The sequence below is a fragment of the Centrocercus urophasianus genome, unplaced genomic scaffold (genome assembly GCF_019232065.1).
Source record: "Centrocercus urophasianus isolate 14NV4802_14NV808 unplaced genomic scaffold, USGS_Curo_1.0 seq_18, whole genome shotgun sequence".
NCBI lineage: Eukaryota > Metazoa > Chordata > Aves > Galliformes > Phasianidae > Centrocercus > Centrocercus urophasianus.
The window spans coordinates 26,643,560-26,665,312 of NW_024884733.1; the positions used below are offsets into that span (position 1 = coordinate 26,643,560).

The 21,753-nt window shown below is 45.3% G+C and overlaps 1 protein-coding gene across 9 annotated transcripts in view; it reads left to right on the forward strand.

Moving 5' to 3' along the window:
* Positions 1–21,707, forward strand: part of NFIA (nuclear factor I A) — a 232,346-nt gene extending 210,639 nt beyond the window's left edge. For all 9 annotated transcript variants that reach the window (XM_042819914.1, XM_042819915.1, XM_042819917.1 and 6 more), the window contains one exon: positions 20,150–21,707. In XM_042819914.1, coding sequence (XP_042675848.1) covers positions 20,150–20,167 — 18 coding nt within the window. In that variant the 3' untranslated portion in view covers positions 20,168–21,707. The remainder of the gene's footprint in view (positions 1–20,149) is intronic.
* The last annotated feature ends 46 nt before the right edge of the window (positions 21,708–21,753 follow it).

Consider the following 21,753-nt stretch of genomic DNA (forward strand, 5'->3'; position numbering starts at 1 on the left):
GTGGGGAAGAGAGTGACTCCCAGGCTCCGGCTCCCGCCGCATCTCTGTGCTTCTATACATCGCTGCACCACCGCAACCCACTTGGTACTAAATATATAATTTATCAGGGAGTAAAACTCACTACTTATTCATGAAATAACTCTGAAGTTGACCGCATTTTAAATCAGAAGAGTGAGGTAAAAATACTGGCTGCAACGATTGGGGATTTACCTAGAGTTCCTCTAAACAAAGACGTCCTTTTGTAATAGTTTTTGCAGGACGTTAGTGTATAAATGAGGAGGATCACTTAGGATACTTTCAAAATGAAAATATAAAAACAAATAGGGCTGTGTTATTAAAAGCAGCTGGGGTGGCTGCTTTCCATCAGGGTTTTTATAGTACATTCAGACTGGGGTTAAAATATGGGTCCTGAGGACCGCTAACCGTCAGGCCACACAGCTCCCTTCAACAAGGGGAAGCAGCAAACACTCACAGCTTCTAGAAGTCAGGCTTCAACGTAAGGGTTAAACAACTTTTTATTGCTGTTACAACAAAGACCATATCTGAATTCTCTTTTCTTTTTTGTTGGGGGGGGGAGGATTACAGTCCAGCTACAAGTTAGAAGGAGACATTATGATAGCATTTTGGTTGCTTTGATTTTCTCTTCCCACTGGCGGGTCATTCGACTATAGGCAATGGTTATACATCACAGTTATTAGACTTAAAGTGCTGCAAAAGTGGGTCTGTGCACAGGGATGTGACAGTGCCGTTCTGCAGAAGTCGCATTTCCCATACATGGGCATTCAAGGGCTTTCACAGAACATTGGAATAAAATCGCAGACAAATGTACAACGCTGTGGCTGGATTTGAGCAAGGATCATTCTGTCCTGTGCTGTTTTTAAACAACCAAAAACAGTACATGCCTTTCTTAATGGGCATTATAAAAATTAGCAGTAGACATTTCCATTAGCAGCGTGTTCTAATTTATGTCAGATTGCGTCAAATATGATCCCTTAAAGGAATGTTTTACCATTTATATAATATTTTACTCAGAGAAAGGCTGTATTCCTGTATCAACAAAGGTTGTAGTCAGACTACAGCTCTGTGCAGAAGAGAGCAGGAATGAAACTGATTTAAGTCAGTCGTGATTCAGTCACCACAGCCCCAGAAAGGCTGCTGGGCAGGCCTGGTTTCAGCCACTTACACACTTCTCCGTCAGTTTGCTTTTGCAGATGCTGCCTCTGCTTCCTCCATCCGTCTCTCTGTCACTGTGGTGGCTCCCCACGTAATTGTCCTATGGGGGGGGTTATTTGAATCTGAATTTCTGTTTGAGCTATTAGAAGAAACACTTGACTTGGCATCCTCTGTGTCTGTTGACAAAAAGGCACAGGTGTTGTAACCTTTGCTTGATAAATCATTTACTTTTGCTACTTGACTTGCAAGCAATATGGGGGCATCAGCTTTTTAACTACCTTTTCCATATGCAAATCAGAAATACAGTATGCCTGGGGTACACAGTCTTTAGTTTCAAAAGCAAGCTGGTCTGGGTGCCTCATGACTAAGTAATAGATACGCCTCTCATGTTGCCAAGGGCATGTAATAAGGAGAGTGGTAGGGGAATGGGAAAGTACCATCACATTAATTAGGGACTGGCCTATCAATAGCAACAGAATAAAGGGCTCTGAGTAGGTTTGCTGGTATTTTTTTTTCCCCTAGTACTTGTGAATAAAAGTACTTGTGAAACCCAGGGTATGCGCTCAGAGCTTGCACAGCTGGAAGCACCAAGCTAGCAGTGACCAGAGCTCGTGGTGTCTCACCCTGCTCTCAGCACTGCGGGTCCATCTCTAATGCTCTCACTTTGCTCTGTAGTACAAAATTCCTTTAGGGATCATAAGTGCCCCATGCACTGCAGCTCCACTTCCTCTAAACATTGTTTACTAGGCTGAGCCCTGCTCGCCACCTCCTTACCCAACGTCTTCCTGGGAATTGCACTCATTGCACTTGGGATGCTAACACCACCTCCTGAGCAGCACCCGCCTACCCCACCTATTGCTCCTACCTGCCAGGAGTCTGCTTGCCTACAGGGTGAGGGTATGGGGATGCATGGAGCACTGACCACCCCTCACTGCAGCCACTGAAGCAGAGGATCAGCTGTTTTACCAGCTGTAAGAAAGTGAATGGTTTTCTTTGCTTAAGAGAGAAAATACACCATATACCCTCCTGACCCACTGCTTCAGGAAAAACCCTTTCAAATGTAAACATACTTTATATCAGATTCATCCCAGTTGGCTTCTGAAATGTAGCTAAGCACAAAAAGCAAATATTTATTCCTGTCCCTTTCTCTAGGAAAGGATACAAGTTTTCAGAAAGAACAGAAATAGCAATTCTCCCTCGTTCTGCTTTTGCAGGACCCAAAAGTTACAGACAACTCAGCCAATGAACGATCTGTTCATCCTTCCACCATGGGGCCCAGAAGCACCTCACTACAGCGGTGCTGTGGACAGAACTAATCCTTTCTAATAGATCCATAACTTTACTTAGCACCATGATAAAGTATAAGAAATAAAAGGAGAAAAAAAAGCTCAGCTCTTCAGGGTAACAACCAGTATGAAGAGCAGCAAGCTTAGAAGTACAGCCTTGCTTTGGCCTTAAAAAGGTACAAAAAGCCCATCTATGAAGAGTAGTGCCCTATATGAAGTTAGGGGTAAATCACTGCAGGGCAGCAAAAGGGATACTGCGTTGACAGTCAAAGGAAATGGCTAACTCCTCTAGAGCTGCTCCTGCTCTCCATGTTTCCTTAATTAGACAGTGGTCTTCTTCTGAGCTTTTATTTTTCTCTAGAAAAAGGCCGTATGCTTCAGGTGCATATCAAACTCTAATTGCACAGTTACTTTCTTTTGCAGAGACAAGGGAAAGACTGTTCTCCCTCTCCACAATCCCTTCAGAAAACAAACTGCAACCTGCAGTGTTCCACTGGCAGCACTTTAAAACAAAGGGCACTTGGAAAAGAAAAAGAAAAAAAAAAAAAAAGAGCTTTCTGCTGTGTCCTGTAGGTTAGCAGATGTGAGCTCTGTCAGGCGAGGGAGGGAGGGAGGCAAATTCCAGAGTAGATGGTCCTTCTGTGATAACAGCCAGCCTGGCTGCCCAGACACTTAATTTGGAGGAATGCATTGCAGGTGATGCCCCTCATTGCGGGGCACAGGGGGGAGGCTGGGAGGCGGTCCCACAGGTAGAAAGGCCGAAACCAAATGGCTGTTTGGAATCCATAGATCAAAGTCAGCACCTTGAGCAGGGAGCTAATGCAGCTCGTCCGGAGCGATCGCTCCTGCGGCTGAAACCACACAGCTGTTCTGTGCCCAGGTTCCATTGCCACCCTATGGAAGAAAGAAACCAGTGCACACATTTTCCTTTCAACAGATGAAACATTGCCTTGCTTCATGGGGATTTTCCTTTTTTGCTTGTCGCTGAACCTCTGCTACGGTGCCCTGCCCTTTGCGCTGCCAGAAAAGGATGCCGAGCTGCCAGCCCCACGTTGATGGGCTTTATTAATGAGCACCACAAGCTGCCTGTCCTTTCTGCCTCCGCACCCCCCTGTGTCTCCCATTTCCCCAGCCTGGTATTGCTCACTCAGACACGTAGCACCTGCTGGCCCGCGGGCAGGAAGGGCAAGGTCAGGAGTCTGTGCTGTGCCTGCTGTGCACTAACAGCTGACCACCAGCTCGCTGCTGCAAGCAGCTTGTGTTTGGGGGGTGCGAGTGGTTTGCACATTGCAGGGGACGTGCAGAGAACATGAGAGGCTGCAGGAACAAGATCAGGCCTTTTATTTTGGGGGTTCTGATCAGGACTATTTATAAGCCAGGCCGGCACTACTTGTTGCTCAGGTTGGCTGTTGGTGGACAGGAGTGCTTATCCCAAGGGCTGAATGCACCACTTGTGTTTGAGCATGAATAAGGATGAAGAATATTAATTTAAAAGTCCTTGTTTTTTAATCAGTTCAGCCCACTGAAACCACTTATTCCATCAGGTAACCTCGCTAGGTGAGCACATGGGGCTTTCTTTGGAAGAAACTTAAACTGCAGAGCAATTTTTAGCAGGGGCCTGACTACCCCTTGGCCTATAGCAGCAAACACAGTGGCAGTTTCAGAACATGATTTGAGTGTAGGAATAACTTCTGTCCAGGGTAAAGAATAGAAATTTTAAGGAACAGATCCAAAGACATTTGTGGTGTGTACAACTGCTTCTTTCTGGAGCTGCTGAAGTTGGAAGGGTCTCTGCCCTCCCAAAGCTAGCAAAGGTCTCTAGGCTTTTGACGGGGGCAATGGGATGTGGGAGCTGCCCTCCTCTGAGGCTCCCAGCAGAGCCCCAGTGTCTAAAATGCCATGAGTTTTGGATTGCTTGTGGGCATGTGTGGGCCCTGTGCCCTGGGGTCTGCTTTCCTACATACAAATACATATAAAATGAGAGATCCAAACTGGAGGTCAGCCAGAGCCATTGTAATGAACACTGGAGGGTGTGATACAAGGAAGTTGTATGTGTGAGCACTTCATTTACACTAAGCGCTTGGGCTGAAGGGCATTAAAGGAGGATGGGTTCTTACAGGCTTGAGCCCTACCCTGACCTCTGAAAGTTACGATGCAAAAAGTATGCTGCTGCACAACCATTGGCACCAAGCTGCTGATTGTCAGGGCTGCCTTTCACCTTGTACCCAGCAAGCAGCTGTACAGGCCTGACCTCGAGGGTTGCCTGGAAATGGCTTTAAAAAGACAACATAGGTCTGCAGAGAGCATGCACAGCTAAAGCAGTGTCAATCTCTGCCAAGCACGAGCGGGTCTCAGACCCTGGCAGGCCAAAAGATTTCAGATTCTTCCTTTTCTTTGTGTTTAGCCATATTAAACTTGCTTTTGTGGAAATTAGTCAAGGAAATGTGGGCCGAACCCTTTCCTGAGTTAAAATTGAGATGGTTTCACCATGATGGGAGCAAAGAGCCCGCATGCAGTCATGGTGCTCTTGATGTGCTCTGCTCACATAATAGCTCGGCAGCCACCAGTCCCCAGTGCTGCACGAGTGTGAACGTGCCGCTCTGATCACAGCTGCTAATGAAGTTCAGAGTATGCTCCACAGAGAGGGGATACAAAGGTGACCAGAAATCAGGGGCACTCCCTAACTCCCATTCCCTTCACTGTCTGTTCAGCTCAGTGCACAAAGCCCATTTAATTGAGCTTTCGTGCCGAGGGGCAGTATGAAATTTCACTCTCAAATCAGTTCTTAAAAAGCAGCAGAGAACAGTATGCCTCAAGAAGAAAGCACATGTTGCACTATAAAGGTAAAGGTTCATAGAAGACTTCCCAGCCCCATCGTGTGGCCTTATCTTCAAAGTGGGCTGGAGCCAAATCAGTCCAGAAATGCCTGGGTTGCTCCTCAGCAGGGGAGATCCTTCTTCCTGTGCTTTTTCTCCCTCCTCCTCATAGGCTCCAGTGAACAGTTCAGATATTTTTTTATTTTTTTTTTGCAGGGGGTGGGGGGGGCAAACTAGCACTAAGCATCCTATTTCCAATAGATATAACATGCAATTATTTACAATGGACACAGACAAATTTCCCAAACTAAGCAATTAAACTTACTGCATTTTTCCTCTCCTTACAATAAACAGGAAGCCTGTGTGTAAGGCACCCTTTCTGTGGGTTTTATGGCCATTGCTTATGTTCCACAGTAGGGGAGAAGAGAGAGAAGAAGTAAGTGTGGGCCTGGTGGGAAGAGTTGGCAAATGCAGAAATATGATGAATGAGCTGGAGAGATTTAATTTCTTCCTAAATTCTCTACAAGCTGTGTAACCTTTCTTTAGCTAAACAATTACTCTAAAAGGCAATGATTTTCTGCGTTTTCATTGAAAAGTCTTCTTAATAACAATGGCCTATGTTCTCCTTCTTGAAGAACTTCTGCCAAAAAACAGTTTTCTTTTTTCCATTCAGCATGAAACTGTCTTTTCTTTTTTTCTGTCTCATATTCCCCACTAGCATGGATTTACAAGGCCTACCACTTATTGCACAGGGTGGGAAGAAGCTTCCCTTCTGGCCAAATCGTTTTGGTCCATCTCCTCTACAGGGATTCTTGCATCTTCCTCGGAAGAGGAGTGCAGCCGCTGTCAGAGACACAATACCAGACCCCAGTGGCCATTTAGCCTGACAAAAAGTGACAGTTCCTATCAGTACGTGGGAAAGGGCTCCCAGATTTGTTTGTCGGTGGGCAAGTGGCCGTGGCAGAGGTTGCATTCGGAGGAGGGAGCCAGTACTGACCTCTGTGGGGGGCAGGAGGCAGTCACCAGATCGTTCAGGCTCATGGATGCTCAGCCCTGAGCAGGTTGCACACTTTGGGACTGTGCCATCGGCCGCACTTTCCAACAGGGCGCTGGTCCTCACGGAGCCACACAGCCCTGGGCCGACTGCAGACTGCAGGGACTTGGGACTTGCAGCATGGGTAGAGCATTTTCCTCCCGCAGAGTCGCAAGCCTTTTCAGATGCGTGCACGCACACGCACACAAATCAAAGCTAGGCGTATAAGGCCAGATGATAGCTGTGTACTCTTACCACTTTTACTTGACGTAGCTGGTTTCCTGCCGCCCCCGCCCACCCCAGCCTCCATTGCAGATAATGCTGTATTGGATTAGTCTGCCTCGCTGCTGCATCAGGTCCCAGATCGATTTATTGACTCTGTCAGAGTGGCTACTACAGTAATTGTTACAAGAGCAGAATGGAAAGCAAGAATGTGTCCACATAAAATATAAAAATGACGTTTTGTTCTTTCACTCCTCTTTTGCCCTATAGATCTTTATGTGTTTACACAGTGGAGAGCACTTTACTTAAGTTAATCAGCTCCTTCTACATTATTAATTGCGACAGTTAGGGTGCTACGCGGAGGCAAACGTATTATTGAGAACATTGATCTCACGCTCACGGTGTGGACCTGAGTAGATTTTGCATTCCTCCCCTTCTTTTGCAACTGCTTTAGGATACCATCAAATCATATTTCCCTGACTGACAATACTCCATCAATACAATTGATTTCAGGGAGGGGCAGAGAGGAGCTCGTGAGAATGAAAGGAGCTCGCAGACCTTTAGTGTCTTCCGCAGGCTCAGAGAGGGGTTGTTGGAAGTTGGTAATCACGATAATTACACGCCTGGCCTGATTTCTTTGTTTGGTAAAGAGCATTCATTTAAGGGCTGAAGTTTCCTGAGCGTTGAAGATTTGCAGAGGTGGCATGATGAGACCTTTTAAAATGCATCTAGAATGTATACCCTTAAAAAAGACATACTGACTTTTTACAAGGGTTTTGGAAGCACCTTTGAAAGACATTTCATGAAAGTTCAGCTTTCGCAGATGATACCTATACGAGCCCTATAAATTCCACCCAGCCTGACAAACTCCAGTAGGTGTCACATGTGACCTGGATGGAAAAGGTCAGCAGCTGAATTTATGGCTTTTGCATTTACTGGAACATTAAGATTTTTGCCAACCGCCATATATACTTTTTAACAATTCTGCAATCAAAGGATCAGGGCCACGATGTACAGTGAAGGTCAAAAAGTAAAGGCTGCAGTCCCTACATGCTTCTCAATGCATAGGCATTACAGCTTCTCTGTTCTAAGAGTCACCTTTGCTTAATGGCCTTAGCAGGAAGGTCAAGAAATATATAAGCTTCAGAAGTGAACATCTTACAAAACAGACTGTCTTGCTCTGAATTTAATGGTAAATTCCTTAAGAAGAGACCAAAAGATGAGAAGCAAAAGGCAGTTTGCAGCAGATTTAATCTTTGCAAACCAGTGAGCACCACCTCTTTGGGCCATCCTACTCTAATGCGATAGTATGCAGAGAAGGATTTGGGCTTCAAAAGGAATACAGCAAAATGATACAGCAAAATGACTGGAAGCTTGTTAAAAATCGCTTGTGATTTAAGTTTAGCAAAGTCTGTTCTTAGTGAGGATTACTAGCTGCGTGCCAACATTTGGCTTCCAAATTTTACCTGGCTGCAGTGTGATCAGTTCAGAACAGGTAGTGGTATTGTTTTGGCTCTAGTATTTGCCTTTATTGCATATCCAAACAGAGGTGGAACAGGAGAAACATAATCCAATAAGAAAGAATCTTTCTAAAAAAATCTAATATTAAGTAATAAAGAGGCTGAACATATCTTGTCAGCTTAACTATGCAGCCTTTAGTTACTTTAGTTATTAATATCCATTTTTCAAAACAGTACTGACACCATAATCATAATGTTTTCAGGCAGGTTCACTTACATGAACCTACTCTTGCATCATCTGTACAAATAATAGTTGTTACACAAGAAAAGATGCAGATAAATATATTTCAGAAACCAATCAAATGTAATTTTATTTCTGAGATATAAATAAGAAAAAATCACTACGGGTAAGAAGCAGCCACCTCTGAGGCTGAACACTAGAATCTCTACATTGCTTGGAGCAGCTTTATACAACTTCAGAACTCCTTCTGTGCTTTTTGCCATAGCTACATCTTATGAAGTGTAGTAACAAAGAAGGCATCTTTAAAAAAAATAGGGTACCCTAATTTGCATGTGGCATTTGTGGTTTTTCATCCTTGCATGTCCTAAACAATGAGAAATGAGATTTTTCAGGAACTCATAATATTTCTAGTTTGGCTTTCTTTCCTTCTCCTCCTTCTCCTTCTCCTTCTTTCTCCTTCTCCTTCTCATTCTCCTTCTTTCTCCTTCTCCTTCTCATTCTCCTTTTCCTCCTCCTCCTCCTCCTCCTTCTCTTCCTTCTCCTTTTCCTTCTCCTCCTCCCTCTCCTTCTCCCTCTCCTCCTTCTCCTTCTCCTTCTCCTTCTTCTCCTTTTCCCATTCCTTTCTTTTTTCCTTTTTCCTTTTTTTCTTCTTTCTCATTCTTCTTTTTTCCTTTCTCTTTTTTTCTTTTTTCTTTTTCTTTTTCTTTTCCTTTTTTTTTTTTTTTTTCTTTTTTAAGGTACTTCTTTTGTAGTTTTTAGGTTAAGGATCACATCTGTAATCTATGGTATTGGACCTGACTGACACTGATTAGAGCTGGAGATGGAAGATTTGCTATTGGCAGGAGTTTGTTTTAGAAATACAATAATCTTTTTGCTTAATTGTGTTTAAATTTTGCTTATAGATATGCACAATAGGATAAACCCAGTCTTTTGCAAATAAATGAGCTCAACGATAACATTCACATTAACTGCATAGGGAGGGCTTGCACTACAGCGATCGTGCATCTCTGCACTTTTCTTTTGTGGCTACAGGTATTATCTCTCAGCAAACCCAAAGCAGTTTTCCTTGATGTAGAGGTGGGTTTAGTTTTGGGGTTTCCCCAATTTTCTTGTCTCACAAATCTCAGTCTGAAGCTTCAGGACAGGTTGTGTTCCACCCCTCTTCTTCCCAGTCACAGGGAGCTCCACAGGCTCCTGATAAATTCTTTGTGCTGGGAACAGCAGTACGAGGGCAGAGCCTGGCCCAGTAATTGCAGCTGCTTTATCACTTCTGTTGATGTTGCGTGAGTCAAAACAGAGCTCAGGTCCTCCTGCGGCGGCTGGAGGCTCTTCAGAAATATGAGGAGTAAAAGTAGTAACATGCAAAAAAAATACGGGGTGGAGAGCTGTAATTCTCAGTACAATGGAGCAGCTTACTGACTGAGTACAAAGAGCCACTTCTGTACAGTCTGTTTTCAGAGAAAAGTCCCACATTCAGCGACTCATAAAAGCGAAGAGACACCTTTTGGTTTTGAGTTCAAGGTTTACATTAGCAATTTTGTCTGTTTTCTCTGTTAGTATTAATTAAATTGAGATAGTTTAATTAGTATTACTAAATTTGATCATTAGTAGCAATTCATTCTGCCTGCTATACTGCACAAATATGATGAAGCAGAAATAACTAAATTGTTTAATTTCATCTCAATTAGTGATTCTGCACTCCACCATCATTGGCATCTCCCATATGTGTGAAAATCACTCTGCTGCAGGCCAACACCCAACCACGTCTCAGGCATCCCGCTGTGTTGAAGGCAGATAATACAGCAGAGGAGGATTTTGCCCTCCTCGCCCTGGTCACCCAGATATCCTGTGACACCCCACCCCACTGGACAGGGCCACCATGTCCCCAGCCACCGGGTCACCACCACGTAATGTGAGAAGCCACAGCATCACCGCCAGCCCTGCATGCCCAGTGTGCAAAACGCTGAGCCCAGGGATTGTGCATGGCCTTGAACTTTTCTTAGAGCAGTTTGTTCAGTTTAGCGAGGCACAAAGCATCAGGAGAAATGCAGACATCAAAAGTTCTTGCATTCAGGAGGCTCGTTTTGTTCAGTTCAATGCTTTCTCGGTTTTCCTTTTTAAGGAGAGGTTTGGGAAGGGGGGGTTCGCTGCTGAATTGATTCATTATTCCTCCAGCTCAGTGTCTAATTTTGAGGTCAATGTGGCAAAAACTCGAGTTGCCTCTGTGTCCCTTTTCTGGTCATGTTAATCTGGAGATAGTTTGTGTCTCCTTGCCCAGCGCTCCTCAGACCTGCCCAAATCCTGACTCCTCTTCCCTTTCTGAGGGCTCACATTCATCTTTTCTCTGCCCATTTCTAAAAGGTCACCTCAGACCCTTTGCCCCCCTCTCCCATGTCTGCCTGTCCACCTGCACAGCCCTTCCCTCCCAGCCCTGCTGCCCCTAGCCCACACATCCTGCTTCTTGCTCTGCCTGCATGCGTTGCTCGTGCTGCCTTGGCTTCCCAGCAGCGCACTGTGACTGCTCATTTGTCTGCTTCACCCACAAGCAGTCGGTGCCGGGCAGACACCAGGCACCAAAGGCTTTTGGGAGGATTTCGGAGACTGGTGCAGACCACTCTCCCCCTCCAGTTCAGGATATTATTTCCCCCACGCACGCTTTCCTCTCGTTGCATGTGCTCTAGAAGGACTCTCAGGGCAAGCCAGAAAAACAGCTCAGAACTGCTTTTTGTGCCCCGAACTGTTGCAAGCAAAGAGCTGAGACTTTGCTGCAGCACAGCCCATCCCTGTGCTGCAGGGCTGCTGCTGGGGGGGGCCGAGAGAAGCGTCCTGGGGGGGAACCCCCCCAAGTTTGGGTGTGCAGGGTATGTGTGTGTGTGTCTGTGTGTGTGTGTGCGCGCACGAGCCCAGGCTGTCTCGCTGCAAATGGAGCTTGGGAGGCCCAGACTGGGGGTTGATTTTTTTTGGATGACTTTCCCTGATTGTCTAAAGCAATAAAAGTAACGAAGTTTCGGGGGAAATGGCGGTTGCGGGGAGATTATTTTTGCAGTCCTGATGCAGGCAAAACTCCTGAGGCTCTGGGAGAGCTTTGCTTGCCTGAGGACTTCAGGAACTGGCTTAAATTGAATAAAACTGTAAGTACAGTACGGGGGACTCAGTAACAAGGAGTTCTGCAAAAGCAACAAAACCGGAGAGCACAATGAAGAATGGAGCGGGTTACGCCGCGGTGAAAGTATGTACTGGTTGTTATAACACCGTGCCTCCAGAATAAATTATGTCCCTTTAAAAAGTAATACTTTAACTGTGGGGCTATATAGAGACAATTAAGACGATATTGTTCTCCTCATTTCCCTGCCCCCCTCCTTCCTCCCTCTCTCTGCAGTAGCTCTGTGGAAACTTTTAATGCTGCAGCTTGAAACTTGGGCCTCTGGGTCTAAAATGCCTGAGAAAGCACTGCGGGCTCTAACTGTAAAACATTCCTTCGGCGGGCCCTGGAAACAGGGCGCGCTGGCGCAGGCGAAGTTCAGAGGGATCACATGTAAATGAGGGCTGGCTATAGACTCCCGAGGAGCGTTTTATTTCGCTTAAACCTGAACTTGAACTTGTAAACGCACTGCCGGCGCGGGGCTGGGCAGCGGGCAGCGGTGCGGGGCCTGCGGGGCCTCTGGAGCCCAGAGGGCTGGGGGCTCCCAGCAGCCGGAGCCCCCTCCTCATGGCACAGTGTGGGGCCGGGGGAGATGGCAGCAAGCTGGCCGAGGCCTGGCTCAGCTTTGCTGGCAGAAGGGGGGGATCTACTTGCACGCTTTATTGCACGGAGGGAAGGAAATAAGTGAGGTTGAACTGCAGAGCTGTTGCGTTTCTTCGTAAATCGAAGTGTGCTTCCAGCAGAATTAAATACAGGACGGTCTAAATAGTGAGCGGAAAGAGTGCAAAAGTTAAACACCCCTTCACACAGTATTTACTTTCAAATCTTAAGAGCAAACGTAAACCACAAGGCAGTTTTTAAAGCCTCTTTTTTGCTCCTTTGGCAAAACAAGCCCTGATGCTTGCTCTTCCCCTGCGCCGATGGAGCAGCAATAGGTGAGGGTGCACCTTCCCAGCAGCTTGCTGGGACACATTTGGGTCATTTCGGATGACTCCCAAATAATTTTGGCCGTGTCTGTAGCAAAACTTTGAAAGGATGAATGGGCAAAAAAAAAAAAAAAAAAAGATCATTTTGGCAGTTATTCAGGAAATATCTACAAAGATGTCCTTTCTGGAGCAAGTTATTATTTCAGCGTTTGTGTTAGGATCATTTTTATCCTGTGACAGCACATAAAGAGACCAGGACAGAGCAATGAGGTCTGGCAGAGCTAAAATCCCTTCTGTGTGTGTGAGGTTATATAGTTTATCAATGCAGAAACCACCGCGGGCTTTGCAAAGTAAACAGCTGGCTTGGTTCTACGTGCGGCACTTCGGAGTCGACTGTGGGATTTAAATGGCTGGGCTGCAATTTGGGGAGTAGTGTGAATATATATATTTTTTCTTTTAAACGTGTCAAAAGGGTTTTGCAGCCATTTGTTTTCTTAGCTCTTTTATTTGTTACGTTTTTCCTTTCTGTTTCATTTTTGGTTTATTTTGCTTTTGCAAACATCTTCACTGCTACTGGCGAGTCTACAAAAGAAAAAAAAAAGTTTCTATCCCGGTCAGAGAACCTTATGGCAGCGACAAATATCAGAGAAAGCCATCGTCTCTCTCAAAGATTTCATCTCACCATCCACTTAATCCGCTTGCTGTACCTCAGATCTCAAGTAACTTTCATACTGTGGGCTCACTTTAATGGATAGAATCTATTTTTCATGAAAAAGCAGGAAATAAGCTGTCTTTCGTACAAAGATTTACAAAATGTAATCATTGTTGAAATATTCTCTTTGAACTGCCTTGTCCGCAGGGGTGTCTGGCTCCCAATACCCCCGTTTCTTTAGAACACCCTTACAAGTTCTTCTGGTAGATCAGGTACACTGGTGGTTCTGGTCTTTGATGTCTTGAATGAATGAAAGAAAAGCATAATAAAAGAGAGCTGTTGATCAAGCATAAAATACTCTTTAAGCTGACAGAATGGCAGAGTTAACACATTCTAAGCTGCTTTTAGGTTTTTCCTTTTTTCCTCACATTTTCCTGTGCTTTGTGTACAGTGGGGGTTTTTATTTTTTGAAAAGTCTCTGATCTATGTAGTATGCCGTCCTCTAACAAAAACCGAAATGGGATTGTTTCTCTCTCTTTCTCCCTTTCTTTTTTTTTTTTTTTTTGTCTTTTGGCTATCTTCTTTTTTTTTTTTTTTAAAGCGAGATTTACAGTTTAGCATAACTGCTGCAAGCTTTCGGTGTGCACCGGGAAGTTCAGAAGTTGTTTTGCAGATTTCGAGTCAATTTACTAATAAACAAACGAGCTCATTCCCTTAACCGTGCAGAAAGCTGGGGGCAAAACTTTAACTCACAAAACGTTCCCAAACTGAAATGAAGATCTTCTGTCCAAAAGCAAAATTGCAAACTGAAAGAGTGACATAAAAATGACCTCATTGTGAGAGAACTTTCTTTAAGTCAGAGAAAAGGAGAAGTTTTTCTTCCTGTAGATCTAATTTAGATTTTAAGTTCCCATACATTATTTATACATCATATTCAAAGTGCCAGCCTACTCTGCTTGCTGGATTGCATTTCAGACATTTGCCATTGATAAGTCTTTGCTGTATTATGTTCTGACTAAATGTGAATATGTCATAGCGCAGTCAATCTTTAATCCACTGAGCTTCAGGTTCGGGCAGCAGGGGGTCCAGCACTGAGAGCATTGCTTTATACTTGGGAAACATCTGGGGCCAGCTGGGACACTTTACTGGAACATTCAGATGTCTGGAACAACAGCAGGAGTTACTGTATGAGTGTGTTTTCATAGGTTTGGGAGGGTTTGGGGTGACTTAGTTGAAAACAAGAGCTATTCCCAACTTGAGGTTTGAACCCAAGCAGCAATCTTGCCTGAAGTGAGCTTGTTGGTCCCAGGAGAGAAGTGGTTTGGACTACTATACATTTTTAATAGTCAGCAGGCAGAAGTCCATATTACAGAATTATTGCACATAATTTAATGCAGTTTGCCACAATTGGCATTCTCGCAAAAGCTATTGGATGCAGAGCTACTGTGCACATCGCCTGGAGACCAGCGTCCCTCACGGGACGAGTTTTATCTTCCTCGAGATGGTATAAATATGGTCGTCGTGGGGCGTGCAACTCCCCTGGGTTTAGGTTTTGGACAACCAGAAGATTCACTCTCTGTTTTATGTCCCTTTGGGGATGACCAACACGCTACTTACGTCCCTTTTGGTATTCCATTTTGGAAAATATAATTACTAAATAATTAATCCCAGCTCTAAGAAAATAACTTGCATAGGCACAAAGGTGACCTTGTCTTCGATATCCACCTTTTGGTTTACACAGTAGGATTGAGTTTCATGCCTGAAGAAACTCTGGAGAAACCAACAGACAAGGGGGAACAGTGCAGGCGCGGGGAAGGGGACGCGGACGCTGTGTCGGCAGGAGCCCTCGCTCCAGAAGCTGAATTGACACAAACTCCGCTCACCCTGGCAGCCCTCCTGAAAGCATATCAAAGCTCCTGCTCTGGCCTCTTTCTTTCAAGTGACCTGCCATGGGGAAGAGCCCCGCCGGCACCTTTCACAAGGTGATGTCTAATGGACCATTTCGCTACCTCACTGTTTACATTCTAGCCTTATCTTTGAAACCAGAAGGACTCGTTACCCCGATGCGCCATCCTGGGGTTAATGTTTCAGAGTGCCTTGAAGTTCTTGCAGCGACGGAAATGTCAGCCCCAAACAAAACAAACAAACTGATGCACTGCGATGAAACTGCACAGGTGCCCGACGGCTGCGGCTCAGGTTTGGCTCTACTGCTCAAACAGCTCCTTTGCCGGCGAGCTCTAAAGCTGCACGGTTTTTACATTCGGGCTCTTATCAAAGGTGTTTTTCCCCTCCCGGATGACACAGTGATAACTTGCTGCAGCCGTGCCAAGGGCAGCAACGGCCACGGCGCAGCGGAGAGTGTGTTTGAAGTCCCGAGCCCAGCTACCACCGGCCGACAGAACGGGCCTGGACCATCAAGAGAATGGCCAGCCTGAAGAGGAGGAGGTGAAGAAAAATCTCCAGTGTGTGGAGTTTGTCAGAGTTTCAAATGTGTGAATGTCCTTAAATAACCCACATCGCCCAGAGAAATAAGCCAACTGTCACACCCAGTTCTGGATTCCACATTAACAACCTCCTTCCGCAGCGTTAAACTTTGCCCTTGAGGACTTTTGTTTAACTTTTTAATTTGAAAAGCAGATAGGGCCACTTTACAAGCTTCACTTTTTTGCGCGAACTGAAAGGCCTCATTGTTAGCACAGGGGATGTGCAGGTAGAGGTAAATTTAACAAGTTTTTGTTTGATCGTCTTTCCGTTTGAAAACATGTGAGCTGCGATCACAGTGAGGCTCAGGAGCCGGGGATAAAGTGCATCGTGCAGGAAGGCTGCTGAAGAAGATTCTTGTAAACAATGGGCCTGTTTCGGCGCTCCTGACGCAGGCAGAAACCGTACCGAAGTCAATGAGGCACTTTCAGCTTTCCTCTTTTTAAATATCCTGAATCACAGAGTGTTTCCTTGCTGTTCTGTCAATACAAAGGACTCGATTGTCAGAAGTTGCTGAAGGATTTTTGTGTGTCTTTGCTATCTTCAGAACAGCATAAGAAACAAATAGACTCCGCTATCAAAGACACGTAATTGCCATTTCAGACTTCCTGTTTAGGATTCAGTCAAGTAGATATTGTTTATGGTTCATAAAACCTTACTACTGTGAGGATTCTCAGATAGTGGCAGCGTAGACTTTCAACTTTCATGGTGCTGTAAATTAGGAAAAAAAAAAAAAAAAAGTGTGATAATACTCCTCCGAGAACAGTAAAATAGAGCTCTGCAATGGTTAAATGGAATTTTATAAGCACATTCGGTGTGGAACTGTTTTGCATTACATGAGTTGAATACCTTAGAGATGACACACATCTGCAGGCACTTTATTAAATCCTTAGTCAGCACTTTTCAACCTGATGAGATTACTTCTTCATTTGACTGGAGAAAGGGAAGCGACGATCTCGTGCCGGACTGCAGAATTCTTTCTGATGTTTCACCTTGAGAGCTGGGAAGGACGCAGGATGCTCCGCAGGACGGTGCGCACCCGCACCGAGAGGCAACCTCAGCTCCAGCGCATTCACTGAGCTCTGAACTCACTGGTAGAACAGTACCGCAAAGTAAATAGAGAGGAAATAAAACACCGTCTCTTTTATGAAAATGCCAGGAGATCGTATCATCCTGACTGTGTTGCGATAGCGCACATGATTTAAATGGAGATTTTAAATTAAGAAAGGCAATACGCTGTTCTCTGGCTGGGTGCAGACGGATAGATTACAGAACGTGAAGGGGTTGGGCGGGAGAGCCCCGCTCGCACCCGCAAGAAGGCAAAAAAGAAGGCGGCGATCCCAGTGTACAGAGCTGGGCTGTGTTCCTCCCCCAGGGCCCCTCGCCGTGCACGCTTCTCAGAGCCCCGTGCTTCGTGCACTTTCCGGGCGTCCTATGGAGGCAGCGAGGTCCCTCTCCCCTCACGGGAAAGTTTCACAGGTGCTTCAAAGGGACAATGGAGCTCTTCAGACCTAATCCGGGAAGACTTAGACGTGTATAGGAGGCTTCAGGGGGATATGAGATCTTAATATTAAAATGATTAGTCGAAAAGGAGGATCATTCTGCGTGTGCGTTTCAGCTGTGAGACGCTCTAAATTAAAACGGTATCCTGAGAGCAGTGCCGGTGGGATCTGATGAGTAAATGCACTCTCTGTCTTGCTGTTCTGCTGCCTCAGCCCATAAAACATTTCATCAAAGCCAGGCTGCGGGAACAGCCAGCGCGGTGCAGCTGTTTGTGAGGGACCTGGAGTTTGGCTCCTTTAAAAGCAGCTTTTCAGTAAAGTCGGTGCGGAGCCCCTGCACAGAAGTTTAAAAAATATCCGTGCAGTTGGGTTTGATCCCGTAAGGGTTAATTAAGTTTTGCATCGGCATTAAGGCCGAGCGGTGTCTGCAGGAGTCATATTGACACCCTGGTGCATGGTAACTCTACTCCTTTATTGACATGTTGCTAGTCAAGAGCACAATAGCACTCTGTGTCTGCAAATCATTGCTAAAATCATCTCGAGAAAAAAAAAAAGTTTGAAAGCCTAACGCGAGACAAAGGCCCCAGAGCTGCACTGCGCAGCGAAAAACTCTGGAGTCAGCAACTTCTATTGATTAAAAACTAACCTTTAAAGTAACTCTCCGAGTGTGTGGTTAGCATTTAAATTTAAACATGTCATGAGTTGATTTGTGTTACTGAATACCGACTCAGAAGGAGTTACATTCACATCAGATTTTTTTTTTTCTAATTCCCTTAAGCAGCTAAAGTATTTCATGAAATGTCAATAGGGCAGGGGAGGAAAAAAAAGGTGTTTTGGAGGGAGGGGACTCGCGCGGGGCCGCGCCGTTTCTTTTCCCATGCAAATAGTCACCCCAAAAAGAAAAGTGTGGGGAGCGAAACACAATAATTAGGCCTTTGTCTAACTTTCCCAAGTGCCAGAGAAAGACAGATTAATTAAATATACAACAGTGTTGGTTTTTGGAGTGGGGGTCTCTCTCGCTGTGTAGGTCATAAATTAGGCAGAATAAATACTTCAATGTGTGTGCAGCGGGGCTGCTACGTCAGAGCGGCTGGCGGGCGGTGGGAGGGCGCAGCGCGGCTCTTGCTAATGATAGTCACGTCTGGGGCTGTCTGGTTGCTGCTAGCAACGAGACATGATGTAACACCAGGATGAACTTGAACTTGGGGGACTTGAAAAGGGAACAATAGACCAGAGCAATCAATAAAGCCTATTTCAGTGAAGGATTACAGAGCCGCTCTGGGGTAACCTTGTCTGCGAGGCGCAGGCTGAATAGCAAGATGCGTGAAGGAGCGCCGGGCCGTGGGGGAGCGCGGCCGCGCGGGACGGACGGACGGACGGACGGAGGCACGCAGCCCCTGTCGGCGGTGCTCGGCCCAGCGGAGAGGCGATGGGCGCGCGGCCCAGCACTAGGCCTGCACACAGCACACGCTCCTGCCTCGCTGCTTGCTCTCTCTTTCTGAAACCCGTGCTGGAGTCAGGGGGACCTGCGAGGCCAGCGCGGCTCCCGCTGCCGTCACCCGGCTGCCGAGCCATGTGGCCCGGCCAGCGGCAACGGGAGCCAATTGGACATCTGCAATATAGATTTGAATGATCGGCTCTGAATTTTAACCCCTTTACTCCCTGCTGGGCCCTTCTCGCGGCTCCTGGCCTGGCCAGAGACGGTCATGCTCAAGTGCCGATCACAAGAGGCGCTCCCTCGAATGGGGGATTGCTGGCGGTCCTCAGCACCGGGCAGCCTGGAGCGCAGAGCGGGACTTGGCACCGCCTCGTAACTCCTGCAGGAACTTCGCTCTGTTTATGAACTTTACATATGAGAACTATTTCGCTTAATTACAGCCTGCTTAAGTCTAAATAGAAAATCTGTAGGCAATAGATGGAGGCGATATGAGAACGGCGTGTTTGTGTTCAGAAGGGCGAGCGAAGGAAGAGTTCGTTAATGAGGTGTATTGGACGCGGGACAACTCCTGCGACCGTGCTATTTATTTTACTGGTTCTACCTCCATGGCAAGACCACATAATCTCAAAGTATCACATGAAACTTGCCTCAGAGTCTTCTGTAAATGTTAATAAATCCTCTCTGGGTTGATTATACTATCAATCAAATCAGACACTGAAAAGGAACAGAGAAAAAAGTTGGTAAAACTTGTCGTCAGTTTGTACGTGCGCACAGACGCACCTCATATATTACGGCAGCCAGAGAAAAACGCCGAGTATCAGCAGCAGCTCTCTAATACCTGGATCTCTCTGGCTGCATTATTTTACTTCAGCCTAAATAGCCACTGCCTGTTGGTGTATTCCTGCAGCAATATGTCAGTGCCAAGTGGCATCTCCCTGCACGTCCCGGGCGTAACAGCGCCTGCATTCATCGGGGCTTGGCCTGCCCCAAGGGCCCAGCCAGGCTGCCCACCCTATGGCTTCTGCCCCAACCTCCGGCCCCGGCGGTCCTCCTGCTGGGAGCAGAACCGCTCCTGTGCTCAGGACATCTGTGCCAGTGGGGTATGGACAGCACTGTGTGCTCTGCGGAGCTGAAATACCAGGGAATTTCTGCCCCAAATGAAGATTCTCTCCCCAAAGAACAGCTACTTGTTGAAGTTCACGTTTTGTTTTCAAGCACGAGTATGCCCAGAGATATGGGACGTTTTCGCTGATCCACTTTCCCCCAGATTTGTTTTATCCTCCCTTTTCTCTAGCGATCCACATTTCTCCCAAGAAAACAGCCCTGTTGTTGAGTTTCTGTGCATCTGTTCCAGTGAGACAGTTGAAGCAGGGCAGTATAAAGCAACAGATGCTTATGCTGGCACATGCCTAAATACCCAAGAAAACCCCGACTGCAGGGTGATAAATGGCACTGAGACGCGAATGTGTATCGCCTTTTCAGGGGATTAGACAAAAGTGAGCTGGAGGGATCTCCAAGCCATAATCTATTAAAAAGATTGATAACTTGTAACATGACATGACCCCCGCGTTCGTCTGTAGCTCCGTCCAGCGATTGTCACTGGTAAAAAAATATATTGGTTCGTACAGTATTTTTAATTAAGCTTTGTAATTAGGTCGATTCGTCACAGCCTCAATTAGCCCCCCCTTGGCAGCCGAGGATCGCGGCCGTGCGCGGAGCCCTTCCCGCAGCAGCCGGGCGCGCGGCGGGGCTGACGCTCTCCTCTTCTCTCTTGCAGTCCTGGTACCTGGGATAAAAGTCTCCGCTTCCCACCACGCACCGGACAGACCACCTGACCCCTTCCCACCTCTGTAACACGGAAGCAGCAGCATCGCAGCGCAGCGACTTCACATCGGCGGAAGGGGAGGCGAGCAGACACCGACAGCAAACTCGTACATGGAAATGGCAAACGTTATGGTTGAATGGCAAAGGCCGTAACTTTCTCGAGATTTTTTTTTTTTTTTTTTTTTTTTTTTTTAAAAAAAAAAGAAAAACAACTTAGGACTGTTGTAATTTCTCCTATGGTGCTGGAAATGGTTGGGCTTCATAACTTTTGAAGTGTTTCATTGGTAGTGTAAGCGTTAGGTGACACTGAGTAGAACTAGCCTCTGCTGCTGCTTACCAACTCGCTGTTGTAACACACTTTCCATATGGAGCCTAACTGTTTGACAGTATCCTCATCGATTTTTCCCATACAGGTGTGAGACTTCTTGAGAAATCATGAAACACACTTAAACTATAACTTTTGTAGTAGCTGAATTCTGCAATATATAACTTACCGGACAGACATAGAGCATGTTTTCCTGTAACATATCGGAAAAAAAAATGCAGGTTTTTTTTTTTGTTGTTGTTGTTGTTGTTCTTGGGTTGTTTTCTTTTTTGTTTTGTTTCGTTTTTTTTTTTTACAGTCGGCACTTAGATATGTAACACAAACCATAAGAGCATTGTCAACAATTATTTTCCACTCGATTGCAGAGCGATTTAAAACATCGAACTACTACTATTCACTTAAAAAAAAAAAAAAAGAAAAAAAGAAAAAAAAAGTTTGAAATGCTGCACTTACATTGAAAAAAAAAAAACATTTTTCAACAATTTTCAACAATTACACAAAAATTCACGCAGAAATGGGGAAGTTGGTCTGTTTTGACAGAAACTGACAGGAATCAATCAAAACAATCGAATTTTGAATTGAGTAAAGTGCAATTTCATTGGATAGCTAAATATCTTTGTAAGATAGAGATTGTTGAAAATTCTATTTTTGTTTTCCAAGTCCTTCCACCCCGGGACTCTAAATTATTGGGGTAAAAAACAGCCTTGCAAGAAAAAGGGGAGCTATTTTTGCTTTTTATGTTTTTTATTGTTGAACTTGTATCCCTTTAAAACTGAAGGAAAATTTAAAAAAAAAAAAAAAAAACAAATCTAATGGTGCTTTTACCACAATATGTTATCTACATTAAATGCTAATTAATCATTTTCTGTTATCAAAGCACATAACTAAAATTAAATCATAATATCTGTTAATTTTATAAGCTAAAAGTCACTATAATGGATTATGCCAATTCTGACAAATTTTACGTGTTTCCGGCAATATAGGGTTTATCAGTTCTCAAACACCTTTGGGAATAGTAGAGAACGGTCCAGAAATTAAAACACCTTCGTGTCCCTGAACTGGTACATTTTCTGGACTGCAAATAAAACAATACAGAAACGAATGCTGATCGTACAACTTCTGCCAGTTCAAAGCGAGGGCACTTGCTGAAGAAGAAGAGAAAAAGAAAAAAGAAAAAAGAAAAAGAAAAAAAAAAAAAAAAAAAAAAAAAGTTTGGACCCCAAACGTCCTGT